Here is a 25,596-nt window from a genome sequence, read left to right as displayed (position 1 = left end):
CTGATCAGCAAACTAGGAGCAGGTCACTGAGGCCTTAAAAACATTTTTTTAGGAATTTCATAAATACAGGAGCAACAGTCATCCCAACATTCAAAAAAAAAGAGAACATTGTGAAATGGGGAATTTGACCGGTTAGAGTAAGATTGATTGTGACGGAAAAACTCAAGAGCACAGAATACTGTCAAAGTTCAATTGACGATACAGAGGTGATAATGAGTAGATAGCATGGACTCAGAAGCTACAAGCTGTGCCTCTCTAATCCAGGGGAGTTCTTTGAGGAGGTAGCTGACAAGGTTAATCCAATGGATATCTAATCTACTTGGATTTTCAGAATGCATTTGGTAAAGTTCCACATATGAGGCTTATGCAGATTAATGCTCATGGAATTAATGGCAAATTAGTTAATTGCATTGTAAACCGGTTTGGCAAATGAAAACACAAGGTGATGAATAGAGCAAAATACTGACTGGGGCAGTGGTTGTTGGAAGCTCCTGAGAGCTCTGTTCTGGGTCCCCTTCTGTTTGCACCATTTACGAATGATAGGGAGGATACATCCAGTGATATAACATTTGTTGATGACATCAAGTTCTGGGACTGGATGATGAGTCAATTGAAACATTGAAAGGGATCGGCACAGATTGGACAGATAGACCCAAGAATGGCTGATAAATTTTAATGTGGACACTGGAACAACTATACACAAGGAAGGGTGTCCATCAGCATAGATTACTGGCCATTCATTCAAAGTGTCCAGTCAATGAGAGGCTGTTATCAATATGGCCAATCAAGTATTGGGATGGCTCTCAAGGGCATTTGACTAGATTTCGAATCAAGTTGTTCCAAACTTTAATACATCATTGATGAGGCTGTAGTTGGAATATTCGGGGTGATTCCACGATCTGGCACACCCACCTGGAAGTGCATCGCAGGGAGTTGTGGCTGTGCAGTCTGTCCTATGTGGATCACAGACTGCGGATCTGTGATTTCCCAAATGCGCTCCCTGCTCCCATTGGGAGTGAGGGATCGTTCCTATTGTGTGCAGTTTTAGACCTTTATTCAAAAGCACATTGAAGTGTTGGAGAGAGTTCAGAGAGGAGCCCCAAGGACGATTCCGGCACTTAGGATTCCAAGTTATTGATAAGAGCCACTGGGGTGGATTTTTTGGAGTCCACAGGCATGGCAAAGTACCTTGCCCGCTCCAAGGGTGGCACTGGACAATTGCGGGCATATTATCTATGATTTTCCATTAAGTGCTCACAGCAGGCGAGGACTCTGAAAATCTACCCTAAAGAGATGAAAAGATTGAGAGGAAATATGCTCCAGGTTTCTAAAGCACGGACAGGGACAGATAATGTAGACGGAAACAGATAATTTAACTTTGACTGTGAGTGCAGAAGATGAGAACAAAATTAACAAATTAGATGGATTTTTACCCCATAGAATAATACAATAAACTTTTGAGTATAGCGGTTAATACTGTGCTAACACCTTAACAAAGACCTGGCTGAATGATTGGCTAGGAATGGAACTGAGAGTTAGACAGGCAGGTGCTGAGAGGGAAGATTTAATTATATACAGAGCGTGGTAGTTCCTGAAATGTGAAAAGTGTCATTCCATGAAAAAACAAATAGAAAAGGATAGGAAGTAATGCTAGAAGAATAGAACCTTACAGCACAGAAGAAGGCCATTCAGCCCATCCTGGTTCCTTGAACGAGCTATCCAATTATTCCCACTCCCTGTTCTTTCCCCACAGCCTTGCAAATTTTACCTTTTCATGTATCTATCCAATTCCCTTTTTGATAGTTACTATTGAATCTGCTTCCAGCGCCCTTTCAGGTAGGTATTTTTGCTTGATTTACCTTCAGGACCAAGGAGGAGTCCTGCAAAGCCTTGCCTCAGAAGATCAAAAAGTTTATGATAGAGGCCGTGATAGAGCAGGTTGCATCTGATTTGTAGAATGAACAAGCTTGACTGGCTAAATGGCCTTTTTTTTTGCGTTTCATTATTTCGTACGTTATCAGCAACCTCCCATCTACTAAAGATTGCTTTAAAACATGTAGAAAGAAAGAAAGGCTCTTGAATCAAAGCCAGGAGACTTTCAGTTTCCACGCACGTAGGTGAACAATATTCAGAAGTTTTTGCTCGTGCTGCTCCAGGTTTTGAGTTATTGTTTGACAGTTGCGTAATAATTCCTGTTCATCATTATATTTGCAATCCAGTGAAAAGTTGGTGTAATAACTGGCTTTGCCTTTGAACTTACTGTCAATGCATCCGTATTCATTTTTCTGATGTGTGCAACACAGATTAGCTATTGGTTAACATTCGTGCAGTTCACAAAATGCAGAACTGAAATCATATTTCTGCAATAACAATCTCATAAGATCTCACTGGTCTCTTCCATCGGTTTCCTGGCTAATAATAGTTTTTTAAAAAGAACAATTAAAATACGGATTGACAAGGGACCTCATTTGAAACCTTAATGCCCAGAAAAATACATCTAGGTCTTGTGAACAATTATTTGAATCTGTTAACCTGCTGCCTCTTGCTCTCATGAGCCCAAACATACTTGCTCAACAAAAAAAGAAAGTGGGAGAATGCCTGTTTTTCTCCATCAACTCTCTGATTTAAGCGCCTTGGGATGTTTCACTATGTTAAAGGTGCTGTATAAATGCAAATTGCTGTTGTTGCCATGTGAAATGCCTTGGGATGTTTTAAAACATTAAAGGTGCTGTACAAATGCAAGTTGTTGCTGCTGAAGAGGAGGGAAGCTGGCTGCCTATCCAAAATTCAGTTCCTGTACCTTAACCCATATACCACTCCCAAAAAATAGTGGATGTTATAGTAAAAATATCAATCATCTGGGATGGGGAGGCATTGAATCTGCTGCATTTGTATAGAAAGAAGGAAAGGACTTGCATTTATAAAGCTCCTTCCACATCCTCAGGACGTCCCAAAGTGCTTCACAGCCAATGAAGTACTTTTGAAGTGTAGTTCAATGAATAACACTAAAAAACAATTATTCGGTCATTTATCTCATTGCTGTTTGTGGGATCTTGCTGTGTGCAAATTGGCTTCCGCGTTTCCTACATTACAACACTGACTACACTTCAAAAATACTTCATTGGCTGTAAAGCGCTTTGGGACGTCCTGAGGTTGTGAAAGGCACTGGATAAATGCAAGTTCTTTCTTTCTTTCGTATATAAACATGCAGAGAAGTGCTCACATAAATATAAACACTCAGACATAAGCACGCAAGCAAGCAAGCACGCACACACACACAAGCATTGATGCACAAACACACAATGCCTGTACACATGCATTAAAAATACTTTTTATTAAAACCACAGAGATTGAGTGTCAGGGAGGAGGAAACATAACATAAAGAACAAACACAAACATACAAAGCTCAGCGATCAGCTTATCTATTAAATAGGTGGGCGATGGGGATACTTTGACTCATTACAAAAAAAAGCAATGTCTCCCTTTTTCTTTTAGGATGGGGCGATGTTCAATGATTCTTGGTAATAGCCCCCTTTCCCGAGCCTCCTTTTAAACAGCGCGGCAACCCGACGGTCTCAGTTCTTAAACAGCAGACTCTGGTAACCCCAGCAGGATTACTGCACTCATTTGTGCGTTCCGTCCCGAGGGGTTTATCTGCAGACGTAGGGTGGGGTCCCATTCTGGTAAGCGATAGGACATCAGCTGCGATGGCTTCTGTGAGAAGCAATTGTTGAGTCGCAGGCCTGAGATCTCAGTTGTTTGGGAAAAGGTTGCAAAGTCATGGGAAACACTTGCTTTCTTTTTTTTGAGCTGGGACTGCCTCGGTGAATAATGTGAGTCAACATTTAAAATTTTATGGAAACAGCTGCTGCTGACACACAATGATTTACCACAGAAACATCTCAAGCCAAAAGGGTACAGTTCTGCCGTCTCCATTTCAGTACTTTTTATGGTAGCGTATCCACAAGCAGGCAGTAACGGACTTTAAGGACACCCAAGTTATAACATAAACTGCTTAGCTTATCTATCACAGTATAAATAAAGTAAACAGTAAATAGCAAACGGAGTCAGTTCACTGGTGAGACCCACCCCAGAGACTTGAGCCCATAATTCAGGCTGACTCTCCCAGTGCAGTACTGAGGAAGTGCGGCACAGTCGGAGGTGCCGTCTTTCAGATGAGATATTAAACCGAGGCCCCATCTGTCCTCTCACATGGATGTAAAAGATCGCATGGCTCTAATCAAAGAAGAGCAGGGGAGTTCTGCCTGGTGTCCTGGCCAGTATTTATCCCTCAACCAACATCACTAAAAAAAAACAGATTATCTGGTCATTATCATACTACTGTTTGTGGGATCTTGCTGTGCACAAATTGGCTGCCGCGTTTCTTATATTACAGCAGTGACTACACTTCAAAACTACTTCAATGGCTGTAAAGCACTTTGGGACATCCTGAGGTTGTGAAAGGCGCTATATAAATGCGAGTTCTTTCTTTCTTTTTTTGATGGAGCAATAGACAACTGGAGGAGTGCATGTATAAACCTTCACTTCAATACCTCTCACTTCAACTTGGCCCTCTTCCTGGCACTCACTATGTACCAGACACTGAGGTCAGTTGTTAAATTGGCATTCTATCCTGTTTACTCGATGTTTTATCAGGTACTTTTCTTTTGGCACCAGAAGAATTTACAAGTAATGACAAATTTTCAGACTCCCCAAGGCTCCATGAATTACTGGGAACCAAAATATGGCCATCTTCAGAATCAGACTGACTACTTTATCAACAGCGTTTTCAAAATTTATTGACAAGTTTCCTGATCTCAATCATTTAACAGTTAATGTCGTTCCCTCTGCAACCATATCCTGTTATCCCACTAAAAGAGAACAACTCAATAAACTGATCAGCAGCAAATCTTTTGTACACAACTGCTTAGTGTAAACATAGAATTGCATATTACATAGAATTTACAGCACAAAAACAAGCCATTCGGCCCAACTGGTCTATGTCGGTGTTTATGCTCCACACGAACCTCCTCCCACCCATCTTCATCTAACCCTATCAGCATATCCTTCTATTCCTTTCTCCCTCATGTGTTCATCCAGTTTCCCCTTAAATGCACCTATGCTATTCACCTCAACTACCCCGGGTGTTAGCAAGTTCCACATTCTAACCACTCTCAGGGTGAAGAAGTTTCTCCTGAATTCCCTATTGGTTTTATTGGTGACGATCTTATATTTATGGCCATTAGTTTCGGTCTCCTCCACAAGTCACAGAGTGAGTTTGGCCATCTTGGCAGGTTCAATATGTGGAGTAGCAAGGCACGTCACTGTAGAGGGCATTATAGGCTGGCAGTACCAGTGCCAGGGACAGTGCCAACCTGAAGAAGATAGATGTTCAGAGAGAAGGTGTGGGGCAGTCCATTGGGAATGACAGACTACCCAACATCCTGAAAGTAATAGGAAGGTGGCTCAGTGCAGCAACATGGAATACAGGAGAAGAGAACCCCCCCAGCGAAGTGAAAAGCAGGAAATAGCAATAAAAAGAGAAGCTCTCTCACCTGTTGTGGCTCAATGACTAAACTTACAATGCCCTATGCTGCTAAACCAATGGAGACCAGGTTCCAGCCCAATCCCTGATTTGAGAGAAAGGGAGAGAAAGGGAGAGGGAAGGAGAGAGAGAGAACAAGGGAGACAGAATGAGGGAAAGAGGGAGAATGAGAGCAAGAGAATGAAAGAGAGAGAGAGAACGAGAGAGAGAGAAAGAGGGAAAGAGAGAGAATGAGAGTGAGAAAGATGGAAAGGGAGAGAGAGAACGAGAGAGAAAAAGGGAGAGAGAAAGAAAGACGGACAGACAGACAGACAGGCAGACAGAAAGAAGAACTTGCATTTATCTAGCACCTTTCACAACCCTAGGGCATCTCAAAGAAACGCTTTACAGCCAATGAAGTACTTTTGAAGCATGGTCACAGTTGTAATGTAGGAAACACAGCAGCCAATTTGTGCATAGCAAGATCCCACAAACAGCAATGAGATAGATCATCTGTGTTAGGTGTTGGTTGAGGGATAAATGTTGGCTAGGACATCGGGAGAACACCCCTGCTTTTCTTGGGATCTTTCACGCTCACCTGAGAGGGCAGACGAGACCTCGTTTTATCGTCTCATCTGAAAGGCGGCACCTCTGACAGTGCAGCACTCCCTCAGTACTGCACTGGAGTGTCAGCCTGGATTATGTACTCAAGTCTCTGGAGTGGGGCTTGAACCCACAGAAATCTGAGCATTACTGAGCTTAAAAGTTGGAAAAAAAAGCTGACCACAGTATATATTCTTCGAAAATAGAGGGAAGAAGCCCCGTATAGCTCTGGAGGGAAAAGGAAATAAAGAAAATTAGCGGGAAGCGCAGCCTTGTGAGACTGGGTGGAGATGCCCTGTGATGATACCGTTACTGCAGACATGGAGCAGGTGGTGGGAACCAGTGCAGAGACGGTCAGGACAACCTCACTGGAACATTCACAGGCCCCAGCCTACTGCCAAAGCACGAATCCCTGTTGGGTTGTCTGGCTGGTCTGCCTGCATCTTCAGAGCAAATGCAAACAGCAGGTTTTCGCGGTTCCAGAACATATAAAATATGTTCTTGCTTCCTGTAAAGCTTGTTGGGAGAGCTGGCAGCAGTCTCTACCCTCCCCCACCCACCCCCCACCGTGAGGGTCCTTCAGAAAATGTTCCTCTCTAGTCCTGAGATAAGACAATGCGTCAATAACAATACAACCCAAAGAGGCTGAACTCTGACCTGGATCTGCTGCTGAAGAAGGTTGATCTTGTGCTGTTGTTGTAACAGCTGCTGCTGTTGCCTTGCGATCTGTACAGAGAACAAGGAATAAGATTGCTTTAGTGTCAATTTAAAGCTGCTGTGTCATTATTCTACAATATTCTATTTTTGTTTCCGTGTTTGTCCCATTATCATCAGCTTTTGTCTCGCTTTTGTCATTTAATCACTCCTGCCCTCCACCTTATCACAGAGCTTTCCCTTTTGTTCTTTCCCTGCCTCCCTTTCCCCTGGCTTTGTATTTGATTAAAAGCTGTTCATCTCTAACATCTTGCAGTTCTGATGAAGGGTCATCGACCCTGAAACGTTAACTCTGTCTCTCCCTCCACAGATGCTGCCTGACCTGCTGAGTGATTTCCAGCGTTTTCTGCTTTTCTTTCAGATTCCCAGCGTCCGCGGTATTTTGCTTTGTTTCATTATTCTGCAGGGTGCTTGAGTTGCACTGCGGCCAGCGGGATCTTCCTCCTTCTGCGCTCATTGCCCGCGCGGTTTGCTGTCCATTAAAGGGCGCGAGCAGGTGAAATTGTGCCCTGGCAACCGTAGAAGAGGAGAGGCCCCGGCATGTTTGTGATGGATTATGGGAACAGATAAAAAGCATTGACATTTCAAATTCTGTCTTTTTTTACAAAATGCATCCAGGCTTTTCTTCCTTAATTAGAATTTGTAAACGTCAATTTCTTTATTATTTTCCGTTCTCCGGCGCTGAATGCATTGACTCGTCCCTGGGGTCATGACTCCACGGCAGTTTTCCTAGGCGGCCGTTTTTGATGCGATAGCCAAGGTCAGGGAGCTATTTGACCTTGTGGGGGGAGGGGGGTGCATCACAGTCGAACTCAGTCCTGTCCTCACCTGACATCCACACACTCACCCATCCCAGCAGAGGACACGGGAGAGAAAATAGGAAAAGAAAGAATTTGCACTTATTCATGACCTCAGGACATTCTTAAGGGGCTTTACAGCCAGTGAAGCACTTTTGAAGTGTATTCACCATTGTAATGTAGGGAAAGGCGACAGCCAGTTTGCGCACAGCAAGGTCCTACAAACAGCAATGCGATTATGACCAGATCATCTGTTTTAGTGATGTTGATTGAGGGATAAATATTGGCCAGGACACCGGGGAGAACTCCCCTGCTCTTCGTTGAAATAGTGCCCATGGGATCTTTTATGTCTGCTTGAGAGGGCAGACGGGGCCTCGGTTTAACATCTCATCCAAAAGACGGCATCTCCGAACAGCACAACATTTCTTCAGTACTGCACTGGAGTGTCAGCCTGGATTATGTGCTCAAGTCTCTGGAGTCGAGCTTGAACCCATGACCTTCTGACTCAGAGGAACAGGAACTCTGGTTGATTTTTTTTTTCCCTCCCTGGGCCACATTTAGTGATCTCACCGCTAACTCCCAGCTGGGAATGTCTAACTCACGCCAGACCAAAACCTATACTATGCTCACCTGGGAAGACTGCCCCCCATCACCCACCCACCCCACCTCCCGAAACATAAATATCCTTGAAACAAAAGTTTTTTTTTTAGTTGATTTTGTTTTTAACTCGCCTGCAAAGATCACTTTAAAACCCTCTTCTGTTGAACTTATAGGAAAAATGGATTCATTTTGGTGTGTGTGGGGGAGAGGCTTGTTTAAAGGCATCGGGCAAATTAAACTGGAAATGCAGCTTAATTAGGCTAACGGAAGCAAAGTACGCTGTATTGGAAGATTAGTCGCAGTGCATAGTCTTGACTTGTCGACAGATTGTAATTCAGAAGTTGATTGCTAGTTCATCAAAAACAAAAGCTGCCAAACCCGACCAAAGGATACAGACACAATACTAATTAAATGAAGTGATTTGATTGTTTAACGGGGAACAGTTGTTACATTCATTGCGAGTTTTGCTTTGTTGCAGATCGCAACAGATTGTTTCAAGGTAAGGATAGCTTTTAATTACAGTACAATTAAAATAAAAAAACAGGCAAATGAGCCAGCTCGTAAACTGTGGGATCTATTCAGCTCCCATTAATAGCAGAACCTTTGACATTTGCATATGTACGATGAACGGAGATATTTGATATAAGAATGTAGACCTTTATTATTAGGTTAAAGGCTTTATCATGCAAATTGAGACAATAGACTATGCACACTTTGGACTTTGACCATTTTCAACAAATTACCTGCAGCATGTTTCATCGTTTTAAAGGGGAATTGTTTATCTTTTTGCAGAAGTGAGGTAAATTTATAGCCTTGGCAACTTAAATGTGACACAAATTATTTTTTATTCAGCTGTGGCTCGGCCGGTAGCCCTTTCGCCTCCGGGTCAAAAGTCACGAGTTCAAGTAATCCAGGCTGACACTCCAGTGCAGTACCAAAGGAGTGCTGCACTGTTGGAGGTGCCGTCTTTTGGATGAGATATTAAACCGAGGCCCCGTCTGCCCTTTAAGGTGGATGTAAAAGACCCCAAAACACTATTCGAAGAAGAGCAGGGGAGTTCTTCCTGGTGTCCTGGCCAATCAACATCACTGAAAAACAGATTATCTGGTCATTATCTCATTGCTGTTTGTGGGATCTTGCTGTGCGCAAATCGGCTGCCGAGTCTCCTACATTACAATGACTACACTTGTAAAGTACTTCATTGGCTGTAAAGCGTTTTGGGATGTCCTGAGGTTGGGAAAGGCATGATATAATTGTAAGTTCTGTCCTTCCCCCCAAGAATTGGATCACGTAGAGTTACATGGAATCTACAGCACAGAAACAAGCCATTCGGCCCAACTGTCTTTGCTGGAGTTTATACTCCACATGGGCCTCCTCCCACTTTAATTACCTCTTCCCACCCTGCATCCCCCCCACTCCCCGCCCTACCCTGTATCCCTTTATTCCCTGCTCCCCATGGATGTATTATTTTGTGTTTACAAACCTACATCCCACCCTCCCAACAAAAAAAGTGCTTCCCAACTGAAATTTAGGATGACAATGTCCTTTTAAATTCAATTTTTTTCCCCAAAATTCCTCAGGTCACAATCCCAGTGGTTACGGTGGGATTGCAGGTCAACTGAAGGGAGGGGGAGGTGCATAAGAGGCCAGTCAGAGGAACGTAGTGTTCTCGGAGGGTTGTAGGGCAGGAGGAGGTTACAGAGATAGGGAGGGGTGAGGCCATAGAGAGATTTGAACGCCAGGATGTGAGTTTTAAATTGGAGGCATTGTGGAATCAGGAGCCGTTGTAGGTCAGTGAACACAGGGGTAATGGGTGAGCAGATCTTGGTGCAGCATAGGATATGAGTTTTGGATGAGCTGAAATTTACAGAATGTGGAGGATTGGAGGCCACTTTTATATTTTACTTGTATTTTTATGCTGGTCCCAGGTTAGCCACTCCAACGATACAGCACCCTGTTTACATTGCCTGTCTGGAACCCCAATTCTTCTGCTGAGAAGAGAGATTTGCGCATACCTAAAGGCAGACCCATTCTCCCAGTCTTCACATCTTCAAGGGGTACACAGTGTCTGTGGGAGCATCACACTGTCTATACCTTTGAATTAATTAAAGGTAGGTTTAAAGAGTGTCCAGGATGTCTAAGGATCCCTCAACCTTGTTAAATTCTGTGTCACACCAAACTGGAGTTGCACTCCAGCCAGTCAGAAGCAGTGTGAAACAACCTGCTCTGAGCAGTCTCCCATCACCTCGCTTTGAGTTACGTTGGGCCCTGACTCATACTACAACTTCAGCATAAACTGAGGTGAAAGCTACCTGAATGTACCCTACCTCAGATATCAGAATGAATCACCTTAAAGATATCAAGTGTCTGAATTAATCTGCAGTCTGCGAGGTGTTAAGGCAGGCCAACTGGTCTCATCTCATTCTTAACGATTTTTTATGCCGTTATGTTAACACTGTGTGTAGCTACCTCTAACTTGCTCATTGCCATTCGCTATTTGTTGTAATTCTGTATCTGTACAGTCCGTTGTGTAGCTGCTCATTTGGTTCAGTAAAAAGGGCTTTGCTTCACACTAACAGCCATAGAAATGCAAGCAAATGGCACATATCAATCATGTTACTAAAGCAAGTGTATGTTATTGATCACATGACCAATGGAAGACCAATTTTCTTCGTGAGACATGGGACTATTTATTTATTAGGGAAACCGTTTTGCAAACTGCGAAGAACAGGAGCAGGCATCTCTGGTGGCTCAACTGGGTAACTCACGGTGGTGTGGTACTGAATTATATAGAACGGGTCTGTCCCACGTTCAATCCACAGTCTGTACTAAGCTAGCCAAACTCAACTGGCCTCTGGGCTAGAAAGGGGAAAGATGTGTTTGGGCTTCTGCTCTTGATCACTATCCAATGACCCTTTCTGGAAGTGGACATGAGGTGGACTCATGGACACTCACGGACTCACATAGACTCCCAGATGAGGAATGACCACTGCCTGTGGAACTCTACCTCAGCAAAGTCAGGAGGAGGGATAAGGGGAAAAAAGCAGGAAGGGAAAATTGGAGGAAGGCAGAAAGGAAGGGGATAAGGGACCTCACTTATGGGGAGAAACTGGGATTGTTCTCCTTAGAGTAGAGGTTAAGTGGAGATTGAATAGAGGTGTTCAAAATGATGCGGGGTTTTGATAGAGTAAATTAGGAAAAACTGTTTCCACTGGCAGGAGGGTCAATAACCAGAGGACACAGATTTAAGATAACTGGCAAAAGAACCAGAGGGGAGATGAGGAGAATTATTTTCATACAGCGAGTTGTTATGATCTGGAATGCACTGCCTGAAAGGGCGGTGGAAGCGGATTCAATAATAACTTTCAAAAGTGAATTGGATAAATACTTGAAAAGGAAAAATTTGCAGGGCAATGGGGAAGAAGCAAGGGAGTGGGGTTAATTGGATAGCTCTTTCAAAGAGCCGGCACAGGCATGATGGGCCGAATGGCCTCCTTCTGTTTTGTGTGATTCTATGAAGACCAATCTCAGTACATTGTGCTGAGAATTTGATATAACGCAAAATTTAATGTCACAGCATGCTTTATGTGTAGCTACGTTAAACAGCTCACCTGACAATCTTTTATTGCTTTTATTATATTGGTTCAGTCATAAAGATCCAGGCTATTGAGAATAGGTCGTCAGGATGTAGGTCATAGTTCAAAAAGTCAGCCCACATCATTTTAGAGCTAGAGACACAAAATGACCCTTCTATAAAACTATGGATTTTTCCTAAAGTTTTGAATTATAGCCTCTTAATTTAGTGGCTATGGCATTTAGTTGCTGAACTTTCTCTGACTCCCTGTAAACTGGATTACTCCATTGATCAGTACTCACTTGTTCCTGTTGCTGCTTGGCTAGTTCCATTTGCTGTCGCTGCTTCTCGATCTGTGAGGCCGCCAGTTTCTTCTGTTCATCGTGAGCCGCCAGCAACTGTTCACGCAAACTCGTCAACTGATTAATCATCGCCATGAGCTGCCGTTCCTTCTCTGCTAGACTTTCTGGTGTTCCTGTAATCAGCAGCACAGGGGAGAAAGAGGGAGAGAAAACTTTAACTCCTCTTGAATCTGACAGGCTATATGGAATCAGGATGCAGGGTGAAACAGGGATTCAGGGAGGAGAGTGAAACAGGGATTCAGGGAGGAGAGTGAAACAGGGAATCAGGGAGCAGACTGAAACAGGGAATCAGGGAGCAGAGAGAAACAACAAGTTGGAGAGCAGAGTGATCAGGGAGCAGACATCATTAGACCACTCGTCTTAACACCCTTAGGTCTCAACATGCTTAGACCACTCATCTCAACACCTTTAGACCACTCATCTCAACACCTTTAGACCACTCATCTCAACACCTTTACACCACTCATCTCAACACCTTTAGACCACTCATCTCAACACCTTTAGACCACTCATCTCAGCACCTTTAGACCACTCATCTCAGCACCTTTAGACCACTCATCTCAACACCTTTAGACCACTCATCTCAACACCTTTAGACCACTCATCTCAACACCTTTAGACCACTCATCTCAGCACCTTTAGACCACTCATCTCAACACCTTTAGACCACTCATCTCAACACCTTTAGACCACTCATCTCAGCACCTTTAGACCACTCATCTCAGCACCTTTAGACCACTCATCTCAGCACCTTTAGACGATTCATCTCAGCACCTTTAGACCAACCATCTCAACACCTTTAGACCACTCATCTCAACACCTTTAGACCACTCATCTCAGCACCTTTAGACCACTCATCTCAGCACCTTTAGACCACTCATCTCAACACCTTTAGACCACTCATCTCAAAACCCTTAGACCACTCATCTCAACACCTTTAGACCACTCATCTCAGCACCTTTAGACCACTCATCTCAAAACCCTTAGACCACTCATCTCAACACCTTTAGACCACTCATCTCAACACCTTTAGACCACTCATCTCAACACCTTTAGACCACTCATCTCAACACCTTTAGACCACTAATCTCAGCACCTTTAGACCACTCATCTCAGCACCTTTAGACCACTCATCTCAGCACCTTTAGACCACTCATCTCAGCACCTTTAGACCAACCATCTCAGCACCTTTAGACCACTCATCTCAGCACCTTTAGACCACTCATCTCAACACCTTTAGACCACTCATCTCAACACCTTTAGACCACTCATCTCAACACCTTTAGACCACTCATCTCAACACCTTTAGACCACTCATCTCAACACCTTTAGACCACTCATCAACACCTTTAGACCACTCATCTCAACACCTTTAGACCACTCATCTCAACACCTTTACACCACTCATCTCAAAACCCTTAGACCACTCATCTCAACACCTTTAGACCACTCATCTCAACACCTTTACACCACTCATCTCAAAACCCTTAGACCACTCATCTCAACACCTTTAGACCACTCATCTCAACACCTTTAGACCACTCATCTCAGCACCTTTAGACCACTCATCTCAGCACCTTTAGACCACTCATCTCAACACCTTTAGACCACTCATCTCAACACCTTTAGACCACTCATCTCAGCACCTTTAGACCACTCATCTCAACACCTTTAGACCACTCATCTCAACACCTTTAGACCACTCATCTCAGCACCTTTAGACCACTCATCTCAACACCTTTAGACCACTCATCTCAACACCTTTAGACCACTCATCTCAGCACCTTTAGACCACTCATCTCAACACCTTTAGACCACTCATCTCAACACCTTTAGACCACTCATCTCAAAACCCTTAGACCACTCACCTCGACAAATTAGAATTGCTAAAGGTCTATCTAACTTGGTTGATTTTGGTGGACGTAAGTCTGCCAGCAGAGAAGCTTTTCCAAGACATTTATGACTCTGTGGTATTATGTTTAAGCTCTTTTAAACCCAATGAATGTTCATGAAAATGTTGCATCCCTCTACACTCAAACCTGTTTGTTCAATCTTATTTTGGAAGCGAACCTTTCTGTTTGAATTCTTTTGGCACTTGCAGCTTTTCTACTTGCTCCAGGATATTGTGAATTAACTTGTTTCATAACCTGCATACTTTGAAAATGTTATAAAGTAAAAAACCCACAACCTTCAGACTCAGAGGCAAGAGTGTCACCACTGAGCCAAGGCTGACACCTATCCAAGACTACCACTGCTTACTCAGCAAGGCCCCAAACACTGAGGGACTGAGAGTCCATTGTGATCTGTCAACAATCCTGTTTTTGAAGAGTTTCAAAAGTGTTGCCTTCAAAAACAACTTGAATTTATGTATTGCCTTTAATGTAATAAAATGTCACAAGGCACTTCACAGGATCGTAATCAGACAAAATGATTGACACTGAGCCAAGGAAGGAGACATTAGGACAGGTGACCATAACCCTGGTCAAAGAGGTAGCTTTTAAGGAATGTCTTAAAGGAGGAGAGGGGTAGAGAGGCGGGGAGGTTTAGGGAGGGAATTCCAGAGCTTAGGGAATAGGTAGCTGAAGGCTCGGCCGCCAATGGTGGAGCGAAGAAAATCAGGGGTGTGCAAGAGGCCAGAATTGGAGGCGTGCAGAGATCTTGGAGGGTTGTAGGGCTGGAGGAGATTACAGAGATTGGGAGGGGGCACACTGGAAGGGAGCAGTGTCGGAGGATCAGTGCTACATGACTGGATCATTGAATGCAACCACTCATCTAGGACGACTCCATAAAAATGTTCAATGCATTTATCCACTGAGGAGCTGAGCCTTAAAGTACAGTAAGATCCCAGATTGATCCATGGTCTTTAATAAGTTAGCTAATCTCAACTGGGGCGGCAGTAACATCACCACTTGGTGCCCCCTGGGTTAGGAAGGCCAAAATCCCCAGGGTTCCCTCAGCCAATTGCTTTCCAGTGATCCCTGCTGACCTCAGATCAGGAGAAGGCCGAGCCTGGCTGTGACGCACCCTGCAGTTGAATAACCTGCCGACACTCACAACCAATGAATTGGGTCACTTGGGTCAGATCTCAGAGAGCCAAAGTCCAGCCAAGGATTCAACACCATCAGGAGAAGGAAGGAAGGAGGAGAGGAAGAGTGATAGCATCCTTGGGGAAAAACGTTAAATGTTAACTTCGGTTAACTTCAGTGCTGCATTTCCTTAAATGGTTCAAAAGTAAAACTACAATAGATTCATGTGGTTGCTGTGATTTTTGAAACCCCTGTCTGGGCCCTGTTTACACACACAAAAATGTCCATCTTGCAAGCCAGAAATTCCTGACGACACTAGCTTTTTGTAATCAGTTTATGTTTAGTTTACATCCTTACGCTTTTTTTTTGCTATCGTGCAGCAGCATATCAAACGATCTCCGCTCTTTTCTTTCTGCGGCTCTAGCCTCTAGTGGCACGGCGCTGGATTCTTGGGCAGAAAGCAATCAGCCCAGCCTGACCTCACAAGAAGGTGCGAGTGAGATTCATTTGCCCCTGGAGGGCAACTTTCTCAACAATAGACAATAATTGCAACTGTCACGGCAGTCTGCAGTAGAAATAAACCGGTGGCTGTTTCTAACAGCTCAGTGATGAGCCAGGCCTTTTAGATGTGCGTTTGAAGGGACTGGAAAACAGAAAAGACCTTCTGTTGAAATGTCACAGCAGAAAAGAAACCCTTCTTTCATGGCAGCAGCAAGCAGGCTGGCAGGAATGTTGATTGTCTTCCTTCACCAGCACATGGAAGTTAGTCTACAGTGTTTCTGGCTCACCCTACATAAGGACGATAGGTAATGGTCTCCAGCAGAACATTATAAAGATGCAAGACATTTATTGCTCTTCCACACGCACTGTCTTTTCAGATTTCCGGCCAAGCTTGAGACACGGCAAAAGTTACCCAGCTGAGCTTTGAAAAGGTTTGGAAGAAAAGAATAGTCCCCATCGAAAAGTCCTCTTAATATGTAACTGGAAAATGTTTAGCAGAAATGCTCGAAGAATATAATGGATTTAGGCTGTTTCCAAACTGCAGTATCTCATATTCTTAAATAGCTGCTCTGTATTAAAAAGGGTTTACAGTTACATGTGAATCAAAATACAATCGGATGGTATTTGATAGATATGGAGAATGGTATATAAAACACTTCAAGCTGGGGAGGCGTGATCAATGGGCTTTTAGCTTTAATTGAAAGTGTTGGTACATTTAAGGAGCTGTTGTCTAGACTGGGATATTCTCGTTTCTTCTTGTTTCATTGACATTATGTTGAGGTCAGACACGGCAGAACAAACAGGACATGCAATCTGGAAGCTGTGCATTATTAAACATATTTATAAACAGTAACTGTGCCTTCTTTTAGAGACCATTACTGGAATTGCCACTTACTGTACTCTAATGAATGATGACAAGCAGAAACCAGATCAGGTCTCAGACTCTATAAAAAAAAATCTAACTTGTCATCAAAACTGCCGAACAAGACTACAACTGTTCCCACATATGACATGACACTGCCTTTAAATTGTGTGTAAAATAGAAGATTCAAATTAGGAGGCTTGACAAAGATATCTTGCTATTTAACATTAAAAGATATTTTCAGCACACTGCACTTTGCTAGTTTACTTTGTTTAAACACACACACACACACACACACACACACACACACACACACAAACACACACAAAAGCAAATAGTAGCAAGAATAATTTTCAACCAACCACAAACATAGTTGCAGAAGCAGGGAGAGCGTGCAAGGATAAACTGAACTGATAATTTACCCAACCTTTAATTTCCCCGATGTTTCCTGAACCCATGGCAAGAAGTTTGTCCTTCCAGTCTTTTGATAAAAGTTTCTCGATACTAGGAGTTTCTGAGGAATGCAAAAAAGAAAGAGAGAGGGAGAAAATAAAAGAAAGTTTAGAAAGGATTAATCTGCCACAAAAATGCATGCAAAGTCCATCTGCAGACGGAAGCACTTCTTTCCATCTCGCTGCTCTGGTGATACATTTAATCGGCAAACAGATAAGAATGTATTTAATCACCTGCTCTTTGAAAATCATTACCCTTACCCACAAATAATGCAATTGTTTTTAATAGGATAATACAAGACACATGTGCAACACCACTGTTTGGGTGCTGGAGTCGCACTTAAAAAAAACCCACACATCACAACATTTCAATAAAGTTACAGGATATGCTCAGGACAATTAGGTGAAAATATAGCACAAAGCTAAAGGCAACAACAACAACTTGCATTTATACAGCGCCTATAATGTATCAAAATGTCTCAAGGCAGATAAGAACCAATCCTATTTAGTTTATTGCCATGGATCAAACAGCTGAAAAGCTACAAGTGGATACTGGTTGTGCTGCACTCAGGGACCAGTCAAGTGAAAACACGGTCATTTCATCAGAAATATTCTGAGTAACAGAGGAAGAAAAAAACCAGGTAGCACAAAGCAATGCTCTTCACTTGTCATTTACAGAGTAGATCTGTTTCATTGCCTGTCAGCAGAGGTTTTAACACTTGCCAAATGCTGGGGCTTCTGCTGATAGAGGTTAACGACTTGATTCTCTGGGCAACTTTCTCATTCAATTTTCCAGCCTTTTTGTTTCCAAACGTTAAATCCTTAAAGGGCTTCTGCCCTTGCCGGCATCACGGCATTGCTTAGACGAAGGCAGAATCTTACAGGAGATTCTATTACTGCGTTAAGTGAAGCCTCATGCCATTTACCGGGGACTGCTGGTTAAATTTCCTGGTGCAGCTGTACTCCACCAGATATTATTGGAGCAGCCACTAGTGCTCTTTAACAGCTGCCCTGTGTCCACCCCTGCCATCATCCCAACAGGTGCTATTAGGCACCAAACAATAGCTGAGGCTTTTAGGCACTGTTCTGACATTGAAATGTAACAACAAATGGCTGGGCAATGCATTTCTCCTCAGGTCACTCAGTGTGTGCATAGTAATAGGAATTACTTTTATTTATTAACATGTTACATTGTCCCCAGTGACAGCCAGGACATTTTAACTTTTTGAGTGCAGCTCCCCACTTTCGATTCCAGCTCCCCAAAGTTCAACATTAATGAATGTTTTCAATTTTTGAACTGGATCATTAATAATGTCAAAACAGCAAAAATCAAATGCACTCTCTCCACACGGTGGGTTAAGGGGAAAGGTCTCTGAAACCCCTTTTTATGACACCAGCCTTTCTCTTCTGTGCATGACTTTAAGATGTATGATGAAAGAAAAGGGAGCAATTCCCTGAACGCCAAAGAATTGTGTTACCAAGAAGTTAACAGGTCAGAAAATTAAATTCGAATACAAGGCCATCATTCAATGAGTTTTTATGCATGAGTCCGAGAGCTTCCAAAGCAGCACAGCTTAATGTACAGAGACATCAGGGTAGGAATTAAAGATCTGTCTCCCAGTGAATGAACGTCATCCTGCGTTCTATTAAATACTACATCAAAAAACACTCCATACAATAATTAAAGCACACTTCAGAAACTTAATTAGTTAGAAGGTCTATATACAGTCAAAGTAAGATTTATAAAAGAAACATTTCATGTTGTTTTAAAGATCAACCAAGGTCAGTCTTTGACCACATGGTCTTAATTTGTATCTTGAGAAGTAAAATTCCACATAAGACAGGCTCTGTATTTAAATAGAAATTCAAAGTGCTAGCAGGACTTTGAGGGAATGAATGATAAAGAAATATATCTAGCTGAAGTCTATGCTTTTAGCTGAGGAGCAAAAGTATGGAAAGCAAGTAAAGATTAACAAAAGAGATTCTAAACTCAATTTAAAAAAACACACACAGATTTAAGCATTTCTATTATCGGGGCTATCTGACAATAATAATAATCGCCTTCTCTTTCCATCTCCACCTAAGAACTTTCCTGACTCCATCAAAAAAAAAGTGGACCTCCTTGCTCTTTTTCTCCCCCTATTATCTCATATTTGTGGAGCTGGTAGTAGGCATTTCGCAGATCAGAACAAGTCAGCCCCCTTTGTAACAAAAGGGCTACTGTCATCCAGCCAGTCCCAGACATGGTGAAAAGGAGCCCACAGGAAAAAGGCAGGCTCCAATTTTGAAAGTTTTTTTTTTCTGCTGAGCACAGTCGCTACATTCACTCCACTTGGCAAAGTCAGCTCACTGTTCCTGGCTTGAGCTGTGAACAGGGCTCGGGATTGAATAACCAATTATACAACTACTGGCTGAGTTTATCCAAGGTTTTGCAAATTGTAATAATAGTACAGTATTCCCAAAACGTTTCATCCCCTTCCAGACATGGTGTCATATCCCATCACGCTTAATTTACATTTTACAACATAATATACGTTGACTATCTCACAGCAACATAATACAATCACTTATTTTTGTTAAACTGGTTTAAGTAACAGTGAGGTTTAGTCTTGGGTCCATTTAAGACCACATTAATTCAATATTATATTTCCTGTCCGTTCCCTTGTTAGTTTAAACTGTAACCTGTGTTAGCTAAAGGAAATGCATCACCAATTCTAGGTCTTGCACTATTCCATGGTCAGTCATTCTCAAATGATATACATTATTGCAAAAATACTGTTCCTACTGCTTATTAGTGGCAATCAACATTTTATATATTTATTTTTTTTACTTGCAGTTTAACAAATGTCACTATTCCAAAAAAAAACATAGATAATTGCCAACATGGCTGCCCTCACATATGCTTCTTCAAGGCTGAAAGCAAATTCTTTCATTCAAAACAATTTTCATAGCTTTACTGCCGATTGCAAACTTCAAGGATCATAGCATCACAGCAATTACAACAGCTTCGCCTGAGAGGGGACACTTTCGAGATGTGCCAGTGCGCCATTGCACAAGACTTCATCGCCAGACCTGAAAACTTGCTGAAGAGTTTAGGGCCTCACCAGTGAAACACAAGTACTACAGATTGTTCATCCTTTTCCCTTAAATGCGACGACATTTTGCAATCAGGATAACAAAGGAACAAAAAGAAAGACTTGAATTTATACAGCGCCTTCAAGACCTCGGGACGTCCCAAAGAGCTTTACAGCCAATGAAGTGCTTTTGAAGATTAGTCACTGTTGTAATGTAGGAAAATGCAGCAGCCAATTTTTGCACAGCAAGATCCAACAAACAGCAAAGAGATAAGTGGCCAGATCATCTGCTTTAGTGATATTGATTGAGGGATAAATATTGGCCAGGACACCGGGGAGAACTCCCCTGCTCAGCTTTGAATAGTATTGTGGGATATTTAATGCCCACCTGAGAGGGCAGACATTTCATCTGAACAGAACCAAAAGGGGCCACAAATTGGAGAAGCAGAGAGTGCAGAATATTGCAAGAATATTCCCCCCCCCGATGGGAAGTTTGCTGCCTACTTTATGAGAGCCACTAATAGATTTTTTTCTACTGAGTGTATTGATCCCCTGCTGAAAGGGGAAAAGGGGAATTAAGACAGTGGATGGGAGCAGACACTACACCTTTTTTAGAGACAAAAGAAATTGCCCTTTTGCATCCCACAGTTCCATTAGTTACTTAGCAGAATTTCTGCCCCTCCTTTCCTCTATTGGCAGCTGTATTTCTGGCCCAAACAGTGGAGATAGAAATAGAAATGTAAATTGTACCAAGCAATAGGGACGCAGATTTAACAGCAACCATCACTGTTATACCAATAGTCCAGAGGAAAACCTGTACCTTGGTGAGATAATAATAATAACAACTAGCATTTATACAGCACCTTTAATGTAGAAAAAGGCGCTTCACAGACACCGAGCCAAAGAAGGAGACCAAAAGGAGTGTCCAAAAGTTTGGTCGATGAGGTGGGTTTTACGAAGGGTCTTAAAGGTGGAGAGGGAGGTAGGGAAGTGGAGAGGTGGAAGGATTAAGGGAGGGAATGCCAGAACGTGAGGCCTCGGTGGCTGAAGGTATAGCTGCCAATGGTGCACGAGGGGCCAGAGTCAAAGATGAGAGCACAAAGATCACAAAGAAAGTACCCAGCAGTGCAATGATTCAGCTCAAACGGGCAGTGTAAAAAGGTCAAGAGAGTCCAAACAAAGCTCACAGGGGAGATAATTCCAGTAGAACATTCGGGACAAGTAGAGGTGCAGCGAATTTAGGAAGCAGGGAGAATAAAAGAATCCCAGGAGACGGATCCCCATAACAGCAGTGGAATCCAGCCAATGGCAGGAACTGCAGGCCCTGAGACCCTGTTGTGAAAATGCAATTAAAATGATCACAATCCATCGCTGGAAAGAGGGAAAGGTCAGTAAAAGGGACGACCACAGGAACCAACCAAACAAGAGGGAAGACACACACAACATTCTTTATCCAGATGTCTTGAGGAGTTCAGTGTCTTAACATTACATTTTATGGAGGGTCTTATCTGACGTGCCATTCCAGATGACGGAAGAGGAGAAATATTGATATTTGAAGGTAGTAAAAGGTTTGTCTGTGAACCAGATGATCAAGGGTATTTTCTTTGTTTTGTTAACCATTCTTATTCCCCACCTTCACAAAGAGGGTTTCAATGCCTGTAAATGGTATGTCCCTAGCCTTTTGGTTCTAACTGAAAGAAAAAATCTGCACCTAACTACACAGTAAGGAATATAGAGAGGATCTAGGCTGATACTCCCGTGCAGCACTGTCGGAGGTGCCATCTTTCAGATGAGGCATTAAATGAGGTGCTGTCTGCCTCTCCGGTGACCGTAAAAGATCCCACAGCATTATATTTATTTTATTGTTATTCATTCTCGGGATATGGGCATCGCTGGCAAGGCTGGCGTTTATTGCCCATGCCATACCTAGTTGCCCTTGAGAAGGTGGTGGTGGGCCTTTGAAGCAGAGCGGGGAGTTCTCCCGGTGTCCTGGCCAACAGTCCTCCCTCAACCAACGCCACCAAAACTAGCCATTCATCTCATTGATGCTTGTGGGACCTTGCTGTGTGTAAATTGGCTGTTGCATTTGCCTCCAAAACAACAGTGACTACACTTCAAAATACGATTCATTGGCTGTGAAGCACTTTGGTACGTTTGAGAATGTGGAAGGCCCGAGACATCTATGCAACTTATATTCTTTATATTTGCTTCTCTGATTAGTAAGTGCAGCATCATGTGACTTGAAGGGTGCCCATCTCTCCCAAAAGGACATTCAAGTATAGGATTTCTATTTAAAAAGTATCCAAATAAGTGAACTGTGAGGAAAATACCACTTCTATTAAAAGCCAAGAAAGGCAGCACACGCAACAATGGTACTTGTGTAGCTAGCTGTCTTATGTATCACACTGTTTTAAATTGGCTTTGTATTGCTGGTGATTATGTGTTTCCCTTTTCCTGTTGCTTTTGTCAAGGAATTTTGACAGAAAATTGCAGATTTGTTTAATCGGTTTTTACAAAGTAGGGCCTGTGTGTATCAACAGAACCGTCTAACGCAGCGAATCTACCCTCTTTTAAGAAATTTGCTTTAAATATATGCAAATAAAACAACAGAAAGAGATCAAGGGGCGCAAGTTATCCTTGTCTTATGCCCAGGACACTGGCGATGTACCACATCCTTGCACCTAGACCATGATCCTGCTTCCCCTCATGTCACAAGGTTAGTGTCAAGCCCAGTGGGTTCATTACCACATCAGACACTATGCCTGACCCTGAACGACACTGATTGCCACAACACTAGCAGCTTTTGAGGACTTTCTGCTCTAAATAAGTTTTTATTTAATTAAAAGAACATTTCGAAGGCTACTTCACACTGCGGGTCCCAATTCAATTAAACAAGGCAGTCTGAATTTGTCCGATAATCTGTAGGTTTTATTTTCCTCTTTCTCTCATCACAACAAAGCAGAGTGCAAAGGCTGATCACATGCCAGTATTTTGAAACTGTTTCCCATGCCTCTGATAGATGAACAACAACTTGCATTTATATAGCACCTTTAACATAGTAAAACGTTTCAAGGCGCTTCACAGGATTGATTATCAAACAAAATTTGACACCGAGCTTGGTCAAAAGCTTGATCAAAGAGGTAGGTTTTAAGGAACGTCCTAAAGGGGGAGAGAGAGGTAGAGAGGTGGAGAGATTTAAGGAGGGAATTCCAGAGTTTAGGGCCTAAGCAACTGAAGGCACGGCCGGCAATGGTTGAGCGAAGAAAATTGGGGATGCGCAAGAGGCCAGAATTGGAGGAGCGCAGAGATCTCGGAAGGTTGTAGGGCTGGATGAAGTTACAGAGATAGGGAGGGGCAAAGCCATAGAGGGATTTGAAAACAAGGAAGAAAATTTTAAAATCGAGACGTTGCTGGACTGGGAGCCAATGTAGGTCAGTGAGCACAGGGGTGATGGGTGAACGGGACTTGGTATGTTGGGATATGGGAAGCAGATGAGCTCAGGTTTACAGAGGATGCAAGGTGCGAGGCCGGCCAGGAGAGCATTGGCATAGTCAGTCCAGAGGTAACAAAAGCATGGGTGAGGGTTTCAGAAACGTAGCATAACATCCCAAGGCACTTCCCAGGAGCGTAATCAGTCAAAAATTGACACTGAGCCAAAGGAGGAGCACCTTCCAACCCCGCGGCCTCTACCACCTAGAAGGACAAGAGCAGCAGGCACATGGGAACAACACCACCTGCACGTTCCCCTCCAAGTCATACACCATCCCGATTTGTAAATATATCGCCGTTCCTTCATCGTCGCTGGGTCAAAATCCTGGAACTCCCTTCCTAACAGCACTGTGGGAGAACCGTCACCACACGGACTGCAGCGGTTCAAGAAGGCGGCTCACCACCACCTTCTCGAGGGCAATTAGGGATGGGCAATAAATGCTGGCCTCGCCAGCGACGCCCACATCCCATGAACGAATAAAAAAAAATTAGGACAAGTGACCAAACACTAGGTCAAAGAGGTAGGTTTTAAGCAGTGTCTTAAAGGAGGGGAGAGAGGTGGAGAGGCAAAGTTGTTTGAGGAGGGAATTCCAGAGCTTAGGACTGAGATGGCCACCAATGGTGGAGCGAAGGGAGTGGGAGATGCACAAGAGACCAGCGAAGGAGGAATGCAAGGGCACTAATTGGAAGTCACCGACACATTATGGTGCCTTCTCAGGTAATGCGTACTTAATGGTAGTGACCATTGTAGTGTGAACTACATGTGATGTATCTAAAGTAGAGATGTCCAACTGTAGCCAGTGAACCATATGTGGCACTGAGTACACGTTATCTGGCCTACAAAGCCCAGGCAACTCAGTTCTAATGGCGCTTATTCCTTCCTCACTGGTTTGTCCTGTTTGAATCTCTTGGGTCTGGACGTTTGGAAATGGCTGTTCTTTTCACCATTGCCTCGTTGGTGGATAAATTCTAAATCATTACCACCAAAATCTGTTAGTACCCATGGCTGGAGGTATAGGCAAATGAATCTACATATATGTATATCCACGTGTATATATGTATATCCAAGATCCCCTCCAAGTCACACATCATCCTCACTTGGATATATATCGCTGTTCTGTTCACTTTCCAATTGGTGTGGGAAGGCAGTGCACCCAGCCAGTGGATGAACCAATGGCGGGAGTGTAGGGCGGGACAGTTTGAGGCAGGAGGTCATGTGATGAAACCTCCAGGAATACACCCAACCAGAGTTGGCAACCCTAACTTGAAGGGGGGGCAAATTCAAAACTAATCTGAGGAAATAATATTTCATTGAGCGGGTGGTTAATCTATGGAACAGGCTCATTAGGGAGACATTGGAAACAGTTAGTATTGATTACTTGAAATCCAAATGAGATAGATTTCTTTCAGAAAAATAGCATTTTGGGATACAGTATATGAGTAATTTGAGATATGACATGAGGTAAGTGTAACATACTTTGGACGAACAGATGACTTTGGACCTATGGTTCCCAAAGCTCTCTGCCACTGGGGTTTTCTTCACCTCATGTCTGGGTCTGTTGTAAACTAATTGATAGAGATTGATTGCGATGATTAGTCAACAACTCCATTATCGTTGTATCATACGACTACCAGGATGATAAAAGACCAAACTAGATGGAACTTGTTCTTTTTTCCGCTAGCAGTTGCTAAGAAGCTTGGACAATCCTGACTTTAGCTCCTTTTGTATTGTGCCATTACTTTTGGGTTGAGAGTCGCACGTCAAGAGCCAACCCTACTAAAATGGGCCTTAGTGCAAACGGAAGGCCAGTGTTAGAGAAATCTGTTCCTCTAGTCGGGGGCTTGCCAGAACCCTGTGGAATATTGGTAAAACCTGTTAATTAAACTGGATGCTCCACTCTAGAATATTCCTTTAAATTGAGATGAGAAAAAGACTAAGAAAAGTATGTAAGATCTCATTCAGATGTGACAAAATCATTTTTGGTACAGCAAAATAAATGACCACATTGTTGCAAGTT

The 25,596-nt window shown here is 43.0% G+C and overlaps 1 protein-coding gene across 4 annotated transcripts in view; it reads right to left on the bottom strand.

The window, feature by feature from the left end:
- sox5 (SRY-box transcription factor 5) overlaps positions 1-25,596 on the bottom strand; it is a 270,199-nt gene that overhangs the window by 105,346 nt on the left and 139,257 nt on the right. For all 4 annotated transcript variants that reach the window (XM_068004705.1, XM_068004704.1, XM_068004706.1 and 1 more), the window contains 3 exons: positions 16,991-17,077; positions 12,115-12,287; positions 6,785-6,853 (listed from right to left, as the gene is read on the bottom strand). In XM_068004705.1, coding sequence (XP_067860806.1) covers positions 6,785-6,853; positions 12,115-12,287; positions 16,991-17,077 — 329 coding nt within the window. The remainder of the gene's footprint in view (positions 1-6,784; positions 6,854-12,114; positions 12,288-16,990; positions 17,078-25,596) is intronic.

Source organism: Heptranchias perlo, chromosome 24, assembly GCF_035084215.1.
Source record: "Heptranchias perlo isolate sHepPer1 chromosome 24, sHepPer1.hap1, whole genome shotgun sequence".
Classification (NCBI taxonomy): Eukaryota; Metazoa; Chordata; class Chondrichthyes; order Hexanchiformes; family Hexanchidae; genus Heptranchias; species Heptranchias perlo.
Note: the sequence above shows the minus strand (reverse complement) of the source record. Positions and strands in the feature narration are given on the sequence as shown.